At 41.1% G+C, this 13,617-nt stretch overlaps 1 protein-coding gene across 2 annotated transcripts in view; it reads right to left on the reverse strand.

The window, feature by feature from the left end:
* Window positions 1-12,926, reverse strand: part of fuz.L (fuzzy planar cell polarity protein L homeolog) — a 40,010-nt gene extending 27,084 nt beyond the window's left edge. Inside the window, exons 1-4 of one of the 2 annotated variants that reach the window (XM_018226351.2) lie at window positions 12,394-12,926; window positions 7,407-7,528; window positions 4,311-4,395; window positions 1,334-1,402 (exon numbers count right to left, since the gene is read on the reverse strand). In XM_018226351.2, coding sequence (XP_018081840.1) covers window positions 1,334-1,402; window positions 4,311-4,395; window positions 7,407-7,528; window positions 12,394-12,480 — 363 coding nt within the window. In that variant the 5' untranslated portion in view covers window positions 12,481-12,926. Of the gene's footprint in view, window positions 1-1,333; window positions 1,403-4,310; window positions 4,396-7,406; window positions 7,529-11,543; window positions 11,702-12,393 lie in introns of those variants that run through there. The other variant, XM_018226352.2, reaches the window with a different exon arrangement.
* Between the last annotated feature and the right edge of the window lie 691 nt (window positions 12,927-13,617).

Here is a 13,617-nt window from a genome sequence, read left to right on the forward strand (position 1 = left end):
AGGGGGGCCAGCCATGCTACACTTACAGCAACTGTTCCTGTGGCCTTCCGTTTCCTGATTCCATTCCTTACAGTTAAAAATGACAGTTTTAAACCTCTGAGATAGCTTCTTATATACCTCCTATAAACCATGATACTGAACAATCTGTGTTTTCAGAGTTGTTTTGAGGATCCCATGCTGTCACTCTTCAGAGGAGAGTCAAACAGAAGCACAGCTTGAAATTGTCTTAAGAGTTAATCCAACCAATTTGGTGTTGCCAGCAGGGCAGCCAGAGGGGGGGGGACAGGGGGGAGAGTTGTAGGGGGCCCCCGAGGGTAAGGGGGGCCAGCCATGCCACACTTACTTGATTAGCCGGGCCCCCCATCTTTCTGAAAGCTGCTGACTTTGGGATGGCATGGACGTTTATGGGGCCCTAGCCACCAATTTTCTCATAATGTGGAGGGGGGGCCCTGGCCACCAATTTTTTTTTCTCATGTGGGGTCCTAGCCACCAATATTTTTTAATGGGGGGGGCCCTGGCCACAAATGGTTTTTCTATGGGGGACCCTGACCACCAATATCTTTATTTTTTAAAAACATGGGGGAACCCTAGCCACCAATATTTTTTTGTACTGTGTGGTGGGGGGGCGGACCTGTCGTATTGGGCCCTGTGATTTCTGATGGCAGTTCTGGTTGCCAGTAATCAGTATTGAGCAGTTACATGCATTCAAATAGGCAAAATTACTAGGGTACCTAAATTTTGCACAGCCAGTTTTTCACATTTGATTTTATTTAATACAACTGAATACTGCTTCACTAAAAGCTTTGTTCAGAAAACACCCCAGTACTCAGAGGCTTGAGAAAGGGCTGGAATAGTCCGAAACGTTGCCGTTGTTGCACGAATATTTTTTTTTTTATCAAACATCGGAGTGCTGCTGCAATTGTTTAACCCATGTGTAGAGAACCTGTGCAGAGAGGAGTACAGCGTGCACCTGAGGCTTCAAACAGTGAGTTGTGTGAGTGTGGCACTTTACTTTAGACTTTGTATACTCCAGTACTCAGATGTTCCTGGGAAATGAGACATACCACTGTTATCTTTTTTGTTGAAAGTGGACTAAATTATAATGTAGGCTGAGAAGGGTTCCCAAACTTATTGAGAATGTCTCTAGTTTGCTAATTTACCTAAAGAACATGAAATCAGTCATGTTTTAGCATAGACCTAAATGGCCTGGTCAGTACCTTGTTTCCGTTTCCTAGGTTTCTGTATCAACTATAGCTCTGGAGAAGCAATTGGTCTTTTGGTTTATACAGTTCTTTAACCAACTAGCAAGTCAATGCTCTTGAAGATTACTCACCCTTAAATCTTTCTTCAGTCGTTCAACATTTTTAATGTTAACCAGATCGTCTAAACCAATCACCAAAACCTGGGGGGGGGAAGAGATTTTGAAATTTTAAATGAATCATAAATAGGGGTGCAACAGTGTAAAATGTTCATTAGACAGTGTGTCTTCCCTGAAGGTAAAGTGCTAGGAAGCTCTCATTTCTGACTAAACTGGTAACAAATCCCTCTCCCTTGCTTAACGCTCTATAAAAGTGTGACCTGCCTAAACCTTCGCAGCTGCTGGGTAATTTGGCTATGCATGGAGTTGAGCTGGCAGTCACTGTTTGGGATGTTTTAGTAACAACACAAATATTTAAACAGTAAAACAAACAGAATTAAGACAACTTTATTAAAACGTCCTAGAAAACGACACTAAAGGAGAAGGAAAGGCAAAATTAAATACGTATCTCCCATTAATGTACACCCCAAGGCCTCTACAATAGCTAAGTTAGCAAGTCACATAGGCCACTGTAATGGTCTGTTATCCATCTCGTCGGGAGCAGCACTTATTTAGGCAGGCGCCATCTTGAAAAGGTAACGGACATTACCTTCACCACCATCTTGGTACTGCGCATGCGCCAAAAAAAACCCAACTTAACTCCATAAGCGCGTCACTACCGACGTATCGCTCATTACTAATCTGAATATGAATAGGAGCAAGGAAGCGCCCACAGTACTTGCAAGCAGTGTACAGCGTAACATCACCCGAGTCCACGGCTGCAAGCCGCCTAACAGCGCTACTTCTTCCACTACATAGGATGGAAAAGACTTTTAAAAGGCTACGTAAGTTGCTTTGCCACATTAAACCAATCACCAAAACCTGGGTGGGGAAGAGATTTTGAAATTTTAAATGAATCAAAGAAAAGAATAATAAATAGGGATGCAACAGTGTAAAATGTTCATTAGACAGTTTATTGCATTTGGAACTTTAATTGCATTATTAAATTAATTGCATTATTTAATTATTTAATTAAATAAATAGAGGCTTATTTATAATTTGCCTTTCCTTCTCCTTTAATGCAAGTAGCAATTTTTTCATTTGTGTATTTACACTATGCAATGGCAACAAAGATTTTTATACTCAGGGCAGCAGCTGGATTAGATGATCTTGGGACAACTCTCTGCAACTACTGACATGACTTTATTCCTCTGTTCTCCATGTGACTGTGCCACATTTTCATATTATGTATAAACGTACCTAAAAATAAAGCACGCGCCACTGTATAGATTTTTCAGATTCAAAGTTCAGCATTTTTTATGGATCCCCCAATGCACATATTTAAATATATATTTTACAATTTACACTTCTAGTATCTCCAAAAATATCTATCTATCTCATCCTCTCCACTTCACTTAGGCACCCATAGGGGTAAGTACCACCGTGCAGTGCATGTAAACATTTCTGTGTTGCACATACCATTAAAATGAATATATAAACACAATACAGTTGCATACAAGTGCAGTGTAACATGGCTGAAAGTGGTAGAAAAGAATGTCAGCAGAAGGGAGGGTGAGTAGACACACCACCAGATGGGCTCCATGAAAGAGGATTCCAACTGTTTTGTCGCAGAACAAGAAAATTGGCTTATTGTATAGGCCAACGTTCATTGCATAGACTAATAGCCACCCCATTATTTCTGTATCTTTCCTCAAACTATAGTGTGCCTTTGAGAAAATATGCTCTAGCTGACACATAAATGCCTCATCTCATGTTCACAGTATGGTGTCTTTACTTGGATATTAATCCCCAGAGCAATGGTAGCCATGTGACATCAGCTTAAAGGAGAACTAAAGCTTATCTAAAGAAGTAGGTAGAAATGTTGTACATTATGTTTTGTGTTTCTGTACCAGCCCAAGGCAACCACAGTCCTTTATCAGGGATGATATGTGTCTCCAAAGATGCCCCAGTAGCTCCCCATCTTCTTTTCTGCTGATTCACTGCACATGCTCTGTGCTGCTGTCACTTACTGAGCTTAGGGACCCACTCACAATATACAGTACACATAGAATAGAAATGTCACAATATAAGGCTGATTAGTAATTAATACAGATAATTACTACATGGCAGCACAGAAACCAGTACAGCATCAGCTTATATTACAGACAAAAACTCACTTTCTGCTTGATAATTTGTGACAACCCCTAAGCTTAGCTTCTCAACAGCTGCTCTGAGCCCAGTGAGCATGTGAGTGGCACAGACACTTTCCAAGATTTGAAGTCCTTGCTGCTATTGAGAAGCTGAAACTTTAGGCTGGTACAATAAATTCAGTGGCATTTTTGGGCATTCATTCATTAGTTCTCCTTTAAAAAGAACACTGAGGGTTACATTGTAACACAGACAAATGTGTCCTGGGTCCAGTATTCAATGACAACAAGTTTACAGTTAGCTTTTACTGAACTACTGTTAGAGTAATGAAAGCCACTACCACACCTTCTCCCCATCTCCTTTAGATTGTAGTGGGTTGTTGGCTGTTCCACTTCTACATGTCTACAGGGCTAGAGGGTTATTTACTATTTTTTTTTTTTTTAGTTTTTTACCCCAAATCACTTGATTTTTTCATGCTTTTTCCCCAAAAGCCCGAATTTTTCAGGTTTTTGCCTGAAAAAGTCAGATTTTCGGTCTAATTCCAGCGCAGACCACAAAAACTTCAAAATAGGATAGGGACCTCTCCTGACTTATATACAACCTCGGCAGGTCTGAGATGGCAGATTTTCAGACTCTGGCTTTTTGCAGCATCAGACTAAACTAAAAAAAAAAAAAAAAAAAACCTGAAAAATTAAGAGTTTTTCCCCAAAAAACCTGACCAGATAAATTCGGAGTTTAGTAAATAACCCCCTTAATGTCTAGTATTTGTTGGCTTTAAAACAGGTTTTACATGCACAAGTCAAGTCTGGCTCCTGCCCATATGTTTGAGGAATATCAATGGTAAAAATAAACCTTCAGTACTTACCATGGCATTGAAAACATTTTCTAGAAGTCTATTTAGGGACAGGTCGCTGGCTCCGCTTTCTGAGGACATCACAATTAATGTGATACTTCGAGGGAATATAAACAATAGCAAATGAAATAAACAAGAAGATAATTCATATTAAAAAGAAACAAGGACTTAACAAGTATTTGGTTATATCCCAGAGAAATAAACATAAAGGGGATTATATCTCATGTGCAAAACATCAAGGTGTAACATGCAGTAGATCTGTGTTACAGGTCACACTATGATGAACATAAGCTTCCCCTTCCCCTTCCCGTTTACATAATTATACTCATTTACTCCTGCTTCCTTATATTGTAAGGCCTTGCAGCTAAGGAACGTCATTGCCTACTATATTAGTATATCTGAATATCAGAATATATATAAATTAGGGATGCACTGAATCCACTTTTTTAGGCCGAAACCTGAATCCCTTGCAAAAGATTTGGCTGAATAATGAACCTTAATTTGCATATGTAAATTAGAGAAACAAGGAGGAAAGAGAAAAAAAAAAGTAAAAAATGTTTGACTTCCTTGTTTAGGAGGGGGGAAAAGGGAGGCGCAAACTGAGCATGCTCAAGCCCTAGCCCTGGAGGTTTATGCTGAAAACAGGAAGTCTGATACAGAAGTCCATTAGTACACAATAAAAGGAAAGAAATGTTGTGTTTCTTTTGACAGTGGACTCAGAGCAGCATTACTGGTGTATTTATATAGGCCTTTCTGATAAAGCTTACTTAATTTTAGCCTTATTGCACTTTCTATATACTGTTAAGTGTGCACTCTGTATGTTCAGTCAGCCCTTCCACTAAAATCATATAAACCAGCCGTGGTAGGACCAACCACTCACTAATTCATGCTCACACCTTGGTTAGTGCAAGAGGACTGCAACTTTTCTTCATGAGGCTGCTGTTTATAGGGCAAACTGTTGTAGGTCACACTACTGACTGAAGATTGGACATCAACAATTTAACTACTAGGATAATGGCACAAGTAGAGCCAGATAGCACCCCCATGCCTGTCAATGTTCTTCAAAATAGTTTTTTTTGCTGCAAAATGCCCATTTCATGTTTTCTCAAATGGTGACATTTTAGATAAGTGTCGATGACAGGCAGGTACGGACTGAGAATTAAAATAGGCCCTGGCATTTCAGGTACACAGAGGCCCAATCAGCCCCACCAGCCCACTAAATACTGACTTTCTATGGCATCTTATAGCAGCCCCTCTGGCATTTGCCAGAACCCACAGATTGCCAGTCCGGGCCTGATGACAGGAAGCACAGGGGGCATCAGGTTACATGTGCCATAAGCCTTATCCTTAGACGAGAGGTTTTCCATTATAGTTATCAAGCTACACAATGTAGAGGGGTGAACAAAACCCTACCAATTGCTAGTCAAAACCACACCCAGAAAACCCTTCCCAAATGTAATCAACAGTGCTCCCACAGTCTGTCCCCTTCCACCATTTGCATATACTCCCTGTGTTGCATGGGTTTCCTCTGGGCATTCAGGTTTATTTCCACCCTCTAAAACACAGGGTTAATTGGCTCCTGATAAAATTTACCTTAGTGTGAGTGAGAATGTGATAGAGAACTTGTAAACCTCACTGAGGCAGGGACTGATGTCAATGATGTATAATGTAAAGTGCTGCAGAATATGTCAGTGCTATATAAATTAGGTATAATAATAATAATAATTTAGAGCAATGCACCAGGGTTGACTGTTTGCATGTCTGCAATGTCATATCTGAAAAATCACAAAGGCCTACTAATAGTAGATGCAGTAGAAAAAGTAGTTGTAAGATTGTTTATTAGGCCTATGAGTCCCATTTGGCACAAAACTCGTTAGGCTATACATGTCCTAATAAACACTTATTTATTGTACAAGTACTTTTGCTACTGCATTTACTATTAATAGGCCTCTTCACCTTTGTGATTTTTCCGCATGGTACTGGTATTACTTTTTTGCGACATTATAATCATATTCACTCCTTAGGGCGAAGACACACAGGCAGATTCGGGGAGATTAGTCGCCGGAGACAAATCTCCTCTTCTCCTGGGCGACTAATCTCCCCAAACTGCCTTGCCGCTGGATAGAATGAAAATCGTCGGCTGGACGGCACTCAGAGCACTTCGTTTTCCAAAGCCGTCCCGAAGTTGCGGCAGGGAAGGCAGTTCAGGGAGATTAGTCGCCCCGAAGAAGAGGAGGCGACTAATCTCCCCAAATCTGCTTGTGTGTCTCTGCCCTTAAGTGCAGACATACAAGCCATTTTTGTTGATTAAGTCATTTCTGATGCCCGGGTTACTTGATTGTGATCCTAATCAAGAGCATGAAGACTAAAAGCATGGACCTGGACAGATTCTGGCATCCATGCTCCTGTTTAATTATTACCCTCAAGAAGCCATGGCAGCGAATGTGGCATGGTCAGACATAATAACATAGTAATTTAGGTTGAAAAAAAGACACACGTCCATCAAGTTAAACCTTTTAACTTTTTTTAACCTGCCTAACTGCCAGTTGATCCAGAGGAAGGCAAAAAACCCCATCGGAAGCCTCTCCAATTTGCCTCAGAGGGGGAAAATTCCTTCCTGACTCCAAAATGGCAAACGGACTAGTCCCTGGATCAACTTGTACTAGGAGTTATCTTCCATAACCCTTTATTCCCTCACTTGCTAAGAAGCCATCCAACCCCTTCTTAAAGCTATCTAATGTATCAGCCCGTACAACAGATTCAGGGAAATGGCAGCTTCTAACTGCACTGTCCTACTGTCCATTTACCAAAGAAGTACGTGGAAGGGGCAAACTCAATTATTGACTATAAGACGTAATGATTGGTCTGCTGTATGGAAACAGTTGGCCTGCATTGAACTATAAACAATGGAAACACTGAGGTTATCATCGCACTCAAAGCCTAGTCACAAGCAAAGGTGATCTCTGGTGATGGTTGCGTTTACAACTTTAGGGTATAGAGTGAATGAGGCTTAATCCTTACAATGGAAGTGAGTTCAAGGTTGAAAACTACTGCACAAAAAGGCACCTAAACAAACAGCAAGTGTCTGAACAGCAAAATGGAACTCACCTGTCATGGAAGGCTCTCCAGGCAACCCTGGTGTTGTCGGTGCATGTAGATGTCAGCAGAACATCCTGGTTACTGGCAAACATATGCACGCCATTCAGTGATCCAATCACGGAAAAAGTCAGCTGGAACACAAAAGGCAAGAAAAGCCCAAGGTCCGCATTACACTCCACAGTCTTTAAAGGTGATGATAATGCTTAGTCTGTGCTGAAAGAGGTGCATACACTCTATTATAGGCGTCTTTTTACCGACAATACATATAATAAAAGGAAAAATGCACGGTTTTACATTTACTTATATCTGTAGAAATTAAAGGGAAACTAACAGTGTATTCCAAGTCTACGGTCAAAATGGAATACTATGGTTCCAGGTGGTAATCGCATGTACTAATATGAATTATGTCCTTTTTACTTAGCCTTTAAAGGGGTGGTTCACCTTTAAATAAACTTTTAGTATGTTATGCAATGGCCAATTCTAAGGGGTATATTTATCAAAGAGTGAAGTTAACAGTGAAGTTCCGCCACTAGAGTGAAATTCCACCACTCTTCATTCATTTCTATGGGATTTTTATAGGCGTATTTATCAAAGGGTGAACTTTCACTTTCACCCATTGATAAATACGCCTTTCAAAATCCCACAGAAATGAATTGAGAGCTGTGGAATTTCACTCTAGTGGCAGAACTTCACTCTTTGAAAAATTTACCCCTAAGCAACTTTTCAATTGGCCTTCATTATTTCTTTTTCTTCTTCTTGTGACTCTCTTCAGACTTCAAATGGGGGTCACTGACTCTAAAAAAGCAAATGTTCTGTAAGGCTATACATTTATTGTTATTGCTACTTTTTATTACTCATCTTTCTATTCAGGCCTCTCATATTTATATTCCAGTCTCTTATTCATATCAATGCATGGTTGCTAGGGTAATTTGGCCCCTAGTAACCAGACTGCTGAAATTGCATCCTGGAGAGCTGCTGAATAAAAAGCTAAATAACTCAAAAACCACGAATAATAAAAAATGAAAACCAATTGCGAATTGTCTCAGAATATCACTCTCTACATCATACTAAAAGTTAATTTAAAGGTGCACAACCCCTTTAAGAAGAATTTTAGGGATAAAATTACACTCTCAAATAGTTGCAATATTTTTGAATTCCCTGTTCTAAGTAAGCTGTCTCTCTGTTTCGGTCCACTTTGAACATAGTACCCAAACATTTCGGCATCTATGGACAGAATAGCAGAAGATTTGTCTAATTAACTGGAAAACCCCCAGATGAGCAAGTGTATAGTGTGTATATGTGTCCTTACTGGGTCAATGGGAATACATATTCAAATGTGATAGCACAGGTATCTGCTTATTGTATGTATGGTTAGGCATGGAAGAAGGATGATGGGTGGGCTCATCTGAAAATTTCTTGTTATCATACCCCATTAACTTGCAACTGAAAATGCTCAAAAGAGCAGGTATGAGCCTAGCTGTCTCTATGCAATTCCATGAAACAAGCAGCGCGTCCAAGTATTTAATAAAAAATATTGTTATTATTCAGGAGATTTTTTTTTAAGCATAATGTATGGAAAAATAAAAATGTCAATTGAATGGAAGCAGCATTGTGAAGAGAGGACATCAGTGAGGCTAAATACTGACACCTGCTGGGCCATGACAGAGATAAGTGCTGCTCCTTTAATGGAAAGTGTTCTAAAACAAATCTAGAAACAGTGGAGAATTCAGAGTTTTCAAATTTAACCATAATGTATAATGCATTAAAGGTAAATGAGGAATAGGAATAGTGAACAGATCACTGCACAAACCACAGCTGAATTTAAAGGTCCCAATAGGGAACGAATGTCACGTTGGCTGTACATGCTTTTCTTTAATATACCTTTTTGATTTTTTAAGAATACCCTGTAGTTGCTGGTTTCTTTCTATGGACATATACTAATGTTTAAACTATGCAACCGGGTGTAATTTGGAAGCGGTGTGCCATACAATACATGATACTATAACTCTATATATATATATATATATATATATATATATATATATATATATATATATATATATATATATATATATATATATATATATATATATATATATATATATATATATAGTTTTTTTTTCTGCAGCTTTCTTCCTCATTAGGTCAACCTGCTGATGAGCCCCTGGGTAAAGGGACCCCCAGCTTGAGCAGTTAGGTACAAGAGTGGGCAGGGTTCAGGGCACAGGACAGGTTGATCTACACCTTTTATGCCTGCCTTCCATGCTTTGTAACATAATAATGCCTGTTTCATGGAGCTGGTTGGCTGGGTTCCAGGTAAAGGTGTTACAGGTCGATTTGGGTTGGGTTAAAGTTTGTTGGGTGTGTGTCTGATTAGTCATGCTCAGGCAAAAGGGAAAACCCTCTGTGAACATTATTTAACAGGTTTTGCTGGGTTTTCCTTTCCAGGAAATAAAACACATTCATGAACTACTGGGATGCCCAGACAGAACCCCTCCAGCAATTAGTAAATTACAATCAGCTTCCTATTCAGATTTATGGCCTCTTTGTTGGACATATGAGTGATTAGGTGTAGCCCTACATGCTTCCCATTTGGTAGAGAGGGAGAATAAGTAATTTTTACTATACTGGTCATGTCAGCCCTCTTGGCTGGGTGTATGATGCAGGGCAGCTGAGTCAAGTGAAACACCATAGTGAAAGTCAGGGAGGACTTTTTAATTATTTGTCTTCTTCTTTCTAGCTTTCAAATGGGGGTCACTGACCCCATCTAAAAAAACAAATGCTTGGTAGAGTTTAATGGCAGGGGTCGAACTACAGGGGGGCAAGGGGTGTGATGTGAAGGGGCAGGGTTGTCTTGTAAAGGGGAAGTACCGTAGGCCCGGATTTGTGGAAAGACCACCAATGCCTGGGCCTAGGGCGGCAGAACTTTAGGAGGCGGCATGCTGCCCAACCACACCCACATTGGTTCAAAAACACTTGGGATGCGCAGGAGATACGACCATTTTTTAAATTTCCCCATTACTCCGGTCCCAATGATGAAAATTTGCACGAATAAAGGAGAGGGGACAGGGGCGACTAACGGCAGTGGGCCTAGGGGCACCCGCTATGACAGAGTCATTGTGCCAAGGGCCGAATCAGAAGGCCGTTTGTTGTATAGGGCTGGTCCTTTCTAAAGCCGGGAATGGAAAATGGGGTGTATACAAGCAGGGTTGCCAGTATTATAGACAAATTGGGCTACTTTTAAAAGTTACTGGCGGGATTTAAAAGTCCAAACCCGCCGATGTACGGAATTTGGCTATTTTTTTTAAGTTTCTGCTGGTTTGGACTTTAAAAACTCTCCCAATTTCCCAGCCCAGCTTTCCTGCTCTTAATATCTGTGCCTGTTATTTTTACTGAAAAATTTCCTTATTCCCCTCCGACCCCTGGCAGTTTCACTATAGAAACAGACATTGATTCCCACTGAGTCTGCCTGCTGTTCGTTTGGGGTGATGCCCATTGCCTCCAGTTCCGCGCAGCCCTCCACTCCGGACTTCAGCACACTTTGTTTCAGTGTACAAATTGGGCTATTGTTGGGCTACTTTTGAAATGGCTTTTGGCTACTTTTTGGCTATTTGTTTTATAGTGTTTGGCTGGTTTTGAAATGTAAACCTGGAAACCCTGGTTAAGAGGCAGGATAGGGGCTAATGTTCTAGTTATTAATTTACCAGAAAGTATATTGCCAATACATTTTTAATACCGGCCTTGGCTTGTTCTTTACCGGCAAAGCTGGTGAAATAGCCCCAGGGGTGGCAATTCTTAAAGGGGAAGTAAAGTCTAAAAGAAATGCTGTATTTTGTATACTAAATATAAACATGAACTGACTGAACCACAAGCCTAATGAAACAACTGATTTATGCTTTCAAAGTTGGCCACAGGGGTCACCATCTTGTAACTTTGTAATACCAAGACTGTGCACATGCTCAGTGTGGTCTGGGCTGCTTAGGGTTAGTCATAAATGATAAAAACAGCACAAGTCGAATAATATCTGCCATAGAAGCCAATACAGCAAGACTTAATTAATAATCAGAATATACAGACTGCACTGGGTCCTGTGTTGTCATGTAATCTAATGTGGATTTTATAGTTTTTATATTGTTTAATACAAACTTTCTCCAACTCTGCAGAACCAGTGGCTACAGCAAAATAATCCTCCAAATAGAATCCCAGTTTATCTGTTTAAATCTGGCTTGCACGCTCCATTCAGGGTCACGGGTGGGTGCGGGTTGAGCTCTTCTGACTGATCTCCCCAACCGCGACATTCCAAATGTCGGCTTCTGACTTTCGGGTTGAGCTTTTATAGACATGCACCTCTAGCCGCGCCCATTTTGTGACATCATCGACAGGTGGGTATATAAAAGAAACCCGACCCACACATCACTATTCTCCATGGCTGGGAATTAAGGCGGGGCTCCCCCTGCTGTTCATATGATTGTTTCCCTGCAGAGCAGTTAGGGACCGTCTGACAATTCCTATCCACAGCAGTAAATGAAGGGAGAATTACACTGCACACAGTCAGGTTTCTTATAAAAACAATACACATTTTTTAATTAAGAGTATATTGGAGATAGGTTTCTTTTTCCTGCCCTTTAAATATATGTCATTTTAAATGAGAGGCATATGAGAATTCTCTTTTAAGGGGAGATTTTTCTTGAATTCACCTCAGTAAGATCAGGGCAGAGATCAATTATTACGACAAATCTTTTGAGAGAAAATCTGTATCAGAAAGGAGCCCATGATTAAGGATTTGGCACTGCCCTAGAGAAAAGACAATAGATATTTATTTCTGGAGACTGAATACTGCTGAGACAAGGCAATGCCACCTCAGATTACACATTCCCCTGTACATATTTGCTCCAACTACAAAACACAGCCTGGAATTTAGGATTGTACCATTTCAAGCCACAGGTACATTCCCCTTCCATAACGTACTGAGCATGACCCGTGTAACTTCCCTCACCTGCCGGCTGCTGCCCTTGCTCCTGCAGTACAGAGGGACGCCACTGCTAGTCGCCAAGCACAGGAGAAACACTGAGGAATCCTCCATTCTTCCACCTGCACTTTTAATGATTACATCTTACAACTACATGGCAGCCGCCATTTTGAGCTCCAAAGGCACGACGGGAATGGAAGGCTGCGCAACACGACGCCGTTGCTAGGCTACGAAAAGGGGCGGGGAATGTCCCTGCGACAGATGGAAGGCGAGCAACCCATGAGGGTGAAGACTGATTAACACTACAACTCCCAGCATGCCACAGCCTTTCAGCAGTGTTTTGGAATGCCGGGCATTGTAGTTCCCGCGCCTCGCGTTGTTCCAAGGGGAGCTCCTGCAAACACTAGAGGGTGCGCGAAGCCCACTAGAATGTTTTAGTCGACCTGGCACTGTAGGAACATTTACATTTTTCTGTAAAGAGAATAAATCCGCGGCAGGACACCAGTCATTTCCTCAGATAAAAGGCAGAATATACGTCTGTAATGTGCCAAGGAGCTGTGGTGGTAAAGGTATTGATCTCTGCTGGTCTCCCATAGTGATATCAGTCATTACTCGTACCTCTCAACATTTTGGAAACAGAAAGAGGGACAAAAAGATTTGCCGCCTGTAGCGTGCGTTTTTGTTGACCACGCCCATTTTTTGTTACCACACCCCCTAATTACCATGTCCATTTGACAAAATTTGGCAGCTTATGAAAGTTTGAACACATTTCTATGGTTTATATATGGTATGACAGTTTTGCTACTGAAGGTGATAAAGAAGGACCTTTAAGCTGGGAGTCATTCTAATCTAAAACTTTTACAAAACTATCTTAAGTATGTGTTCTGGGCTCTCTGTCAATAGCCAATTAAGTTAGAAACTTTGTATCTTTTTCTGGCTGTTCAGTGCAGCAGATCAAAGAGAAACTCGGGAAATGTCAGTACAAATCCGGGACTGTGGGTTGAGCTGTTAAAAGCGGGACTGGCCCGCTGGAAAGGGACAGTTGGGAGCAGGGCCGCCATTAGAAATCACGGGGCCCCGTACAACAAAATTTTTGGGGCCCCCTGGGCCCCGCCCACACTGACGACCAAGCTCCGCCCCATATCCCGCCCACATCGCAGTTAAAAGACCACACAGACATCAGCGCTAAAAAAGTAACCCCCCCCCACACAAGTTGTAAAAACAGGGGGCCCCCTGTTAAAAAAAACTTGG

Source organism: Xenopus laevis, chromosome 7L (genome assembly GCF_017654675.1).
Source record: "Xenopus laevis strain J_2021 chromosome 7L, Xenopus_laevis_v10.1, whole genome shotgun sequence".
In the NCBI taxonomy this organism is placed as follows: domain Eukaryota; kingdom Metazoa; phylum Chordata; class Amphibia; order Anura; family Pipidae; genus Xenopus; species Xenopus laevis.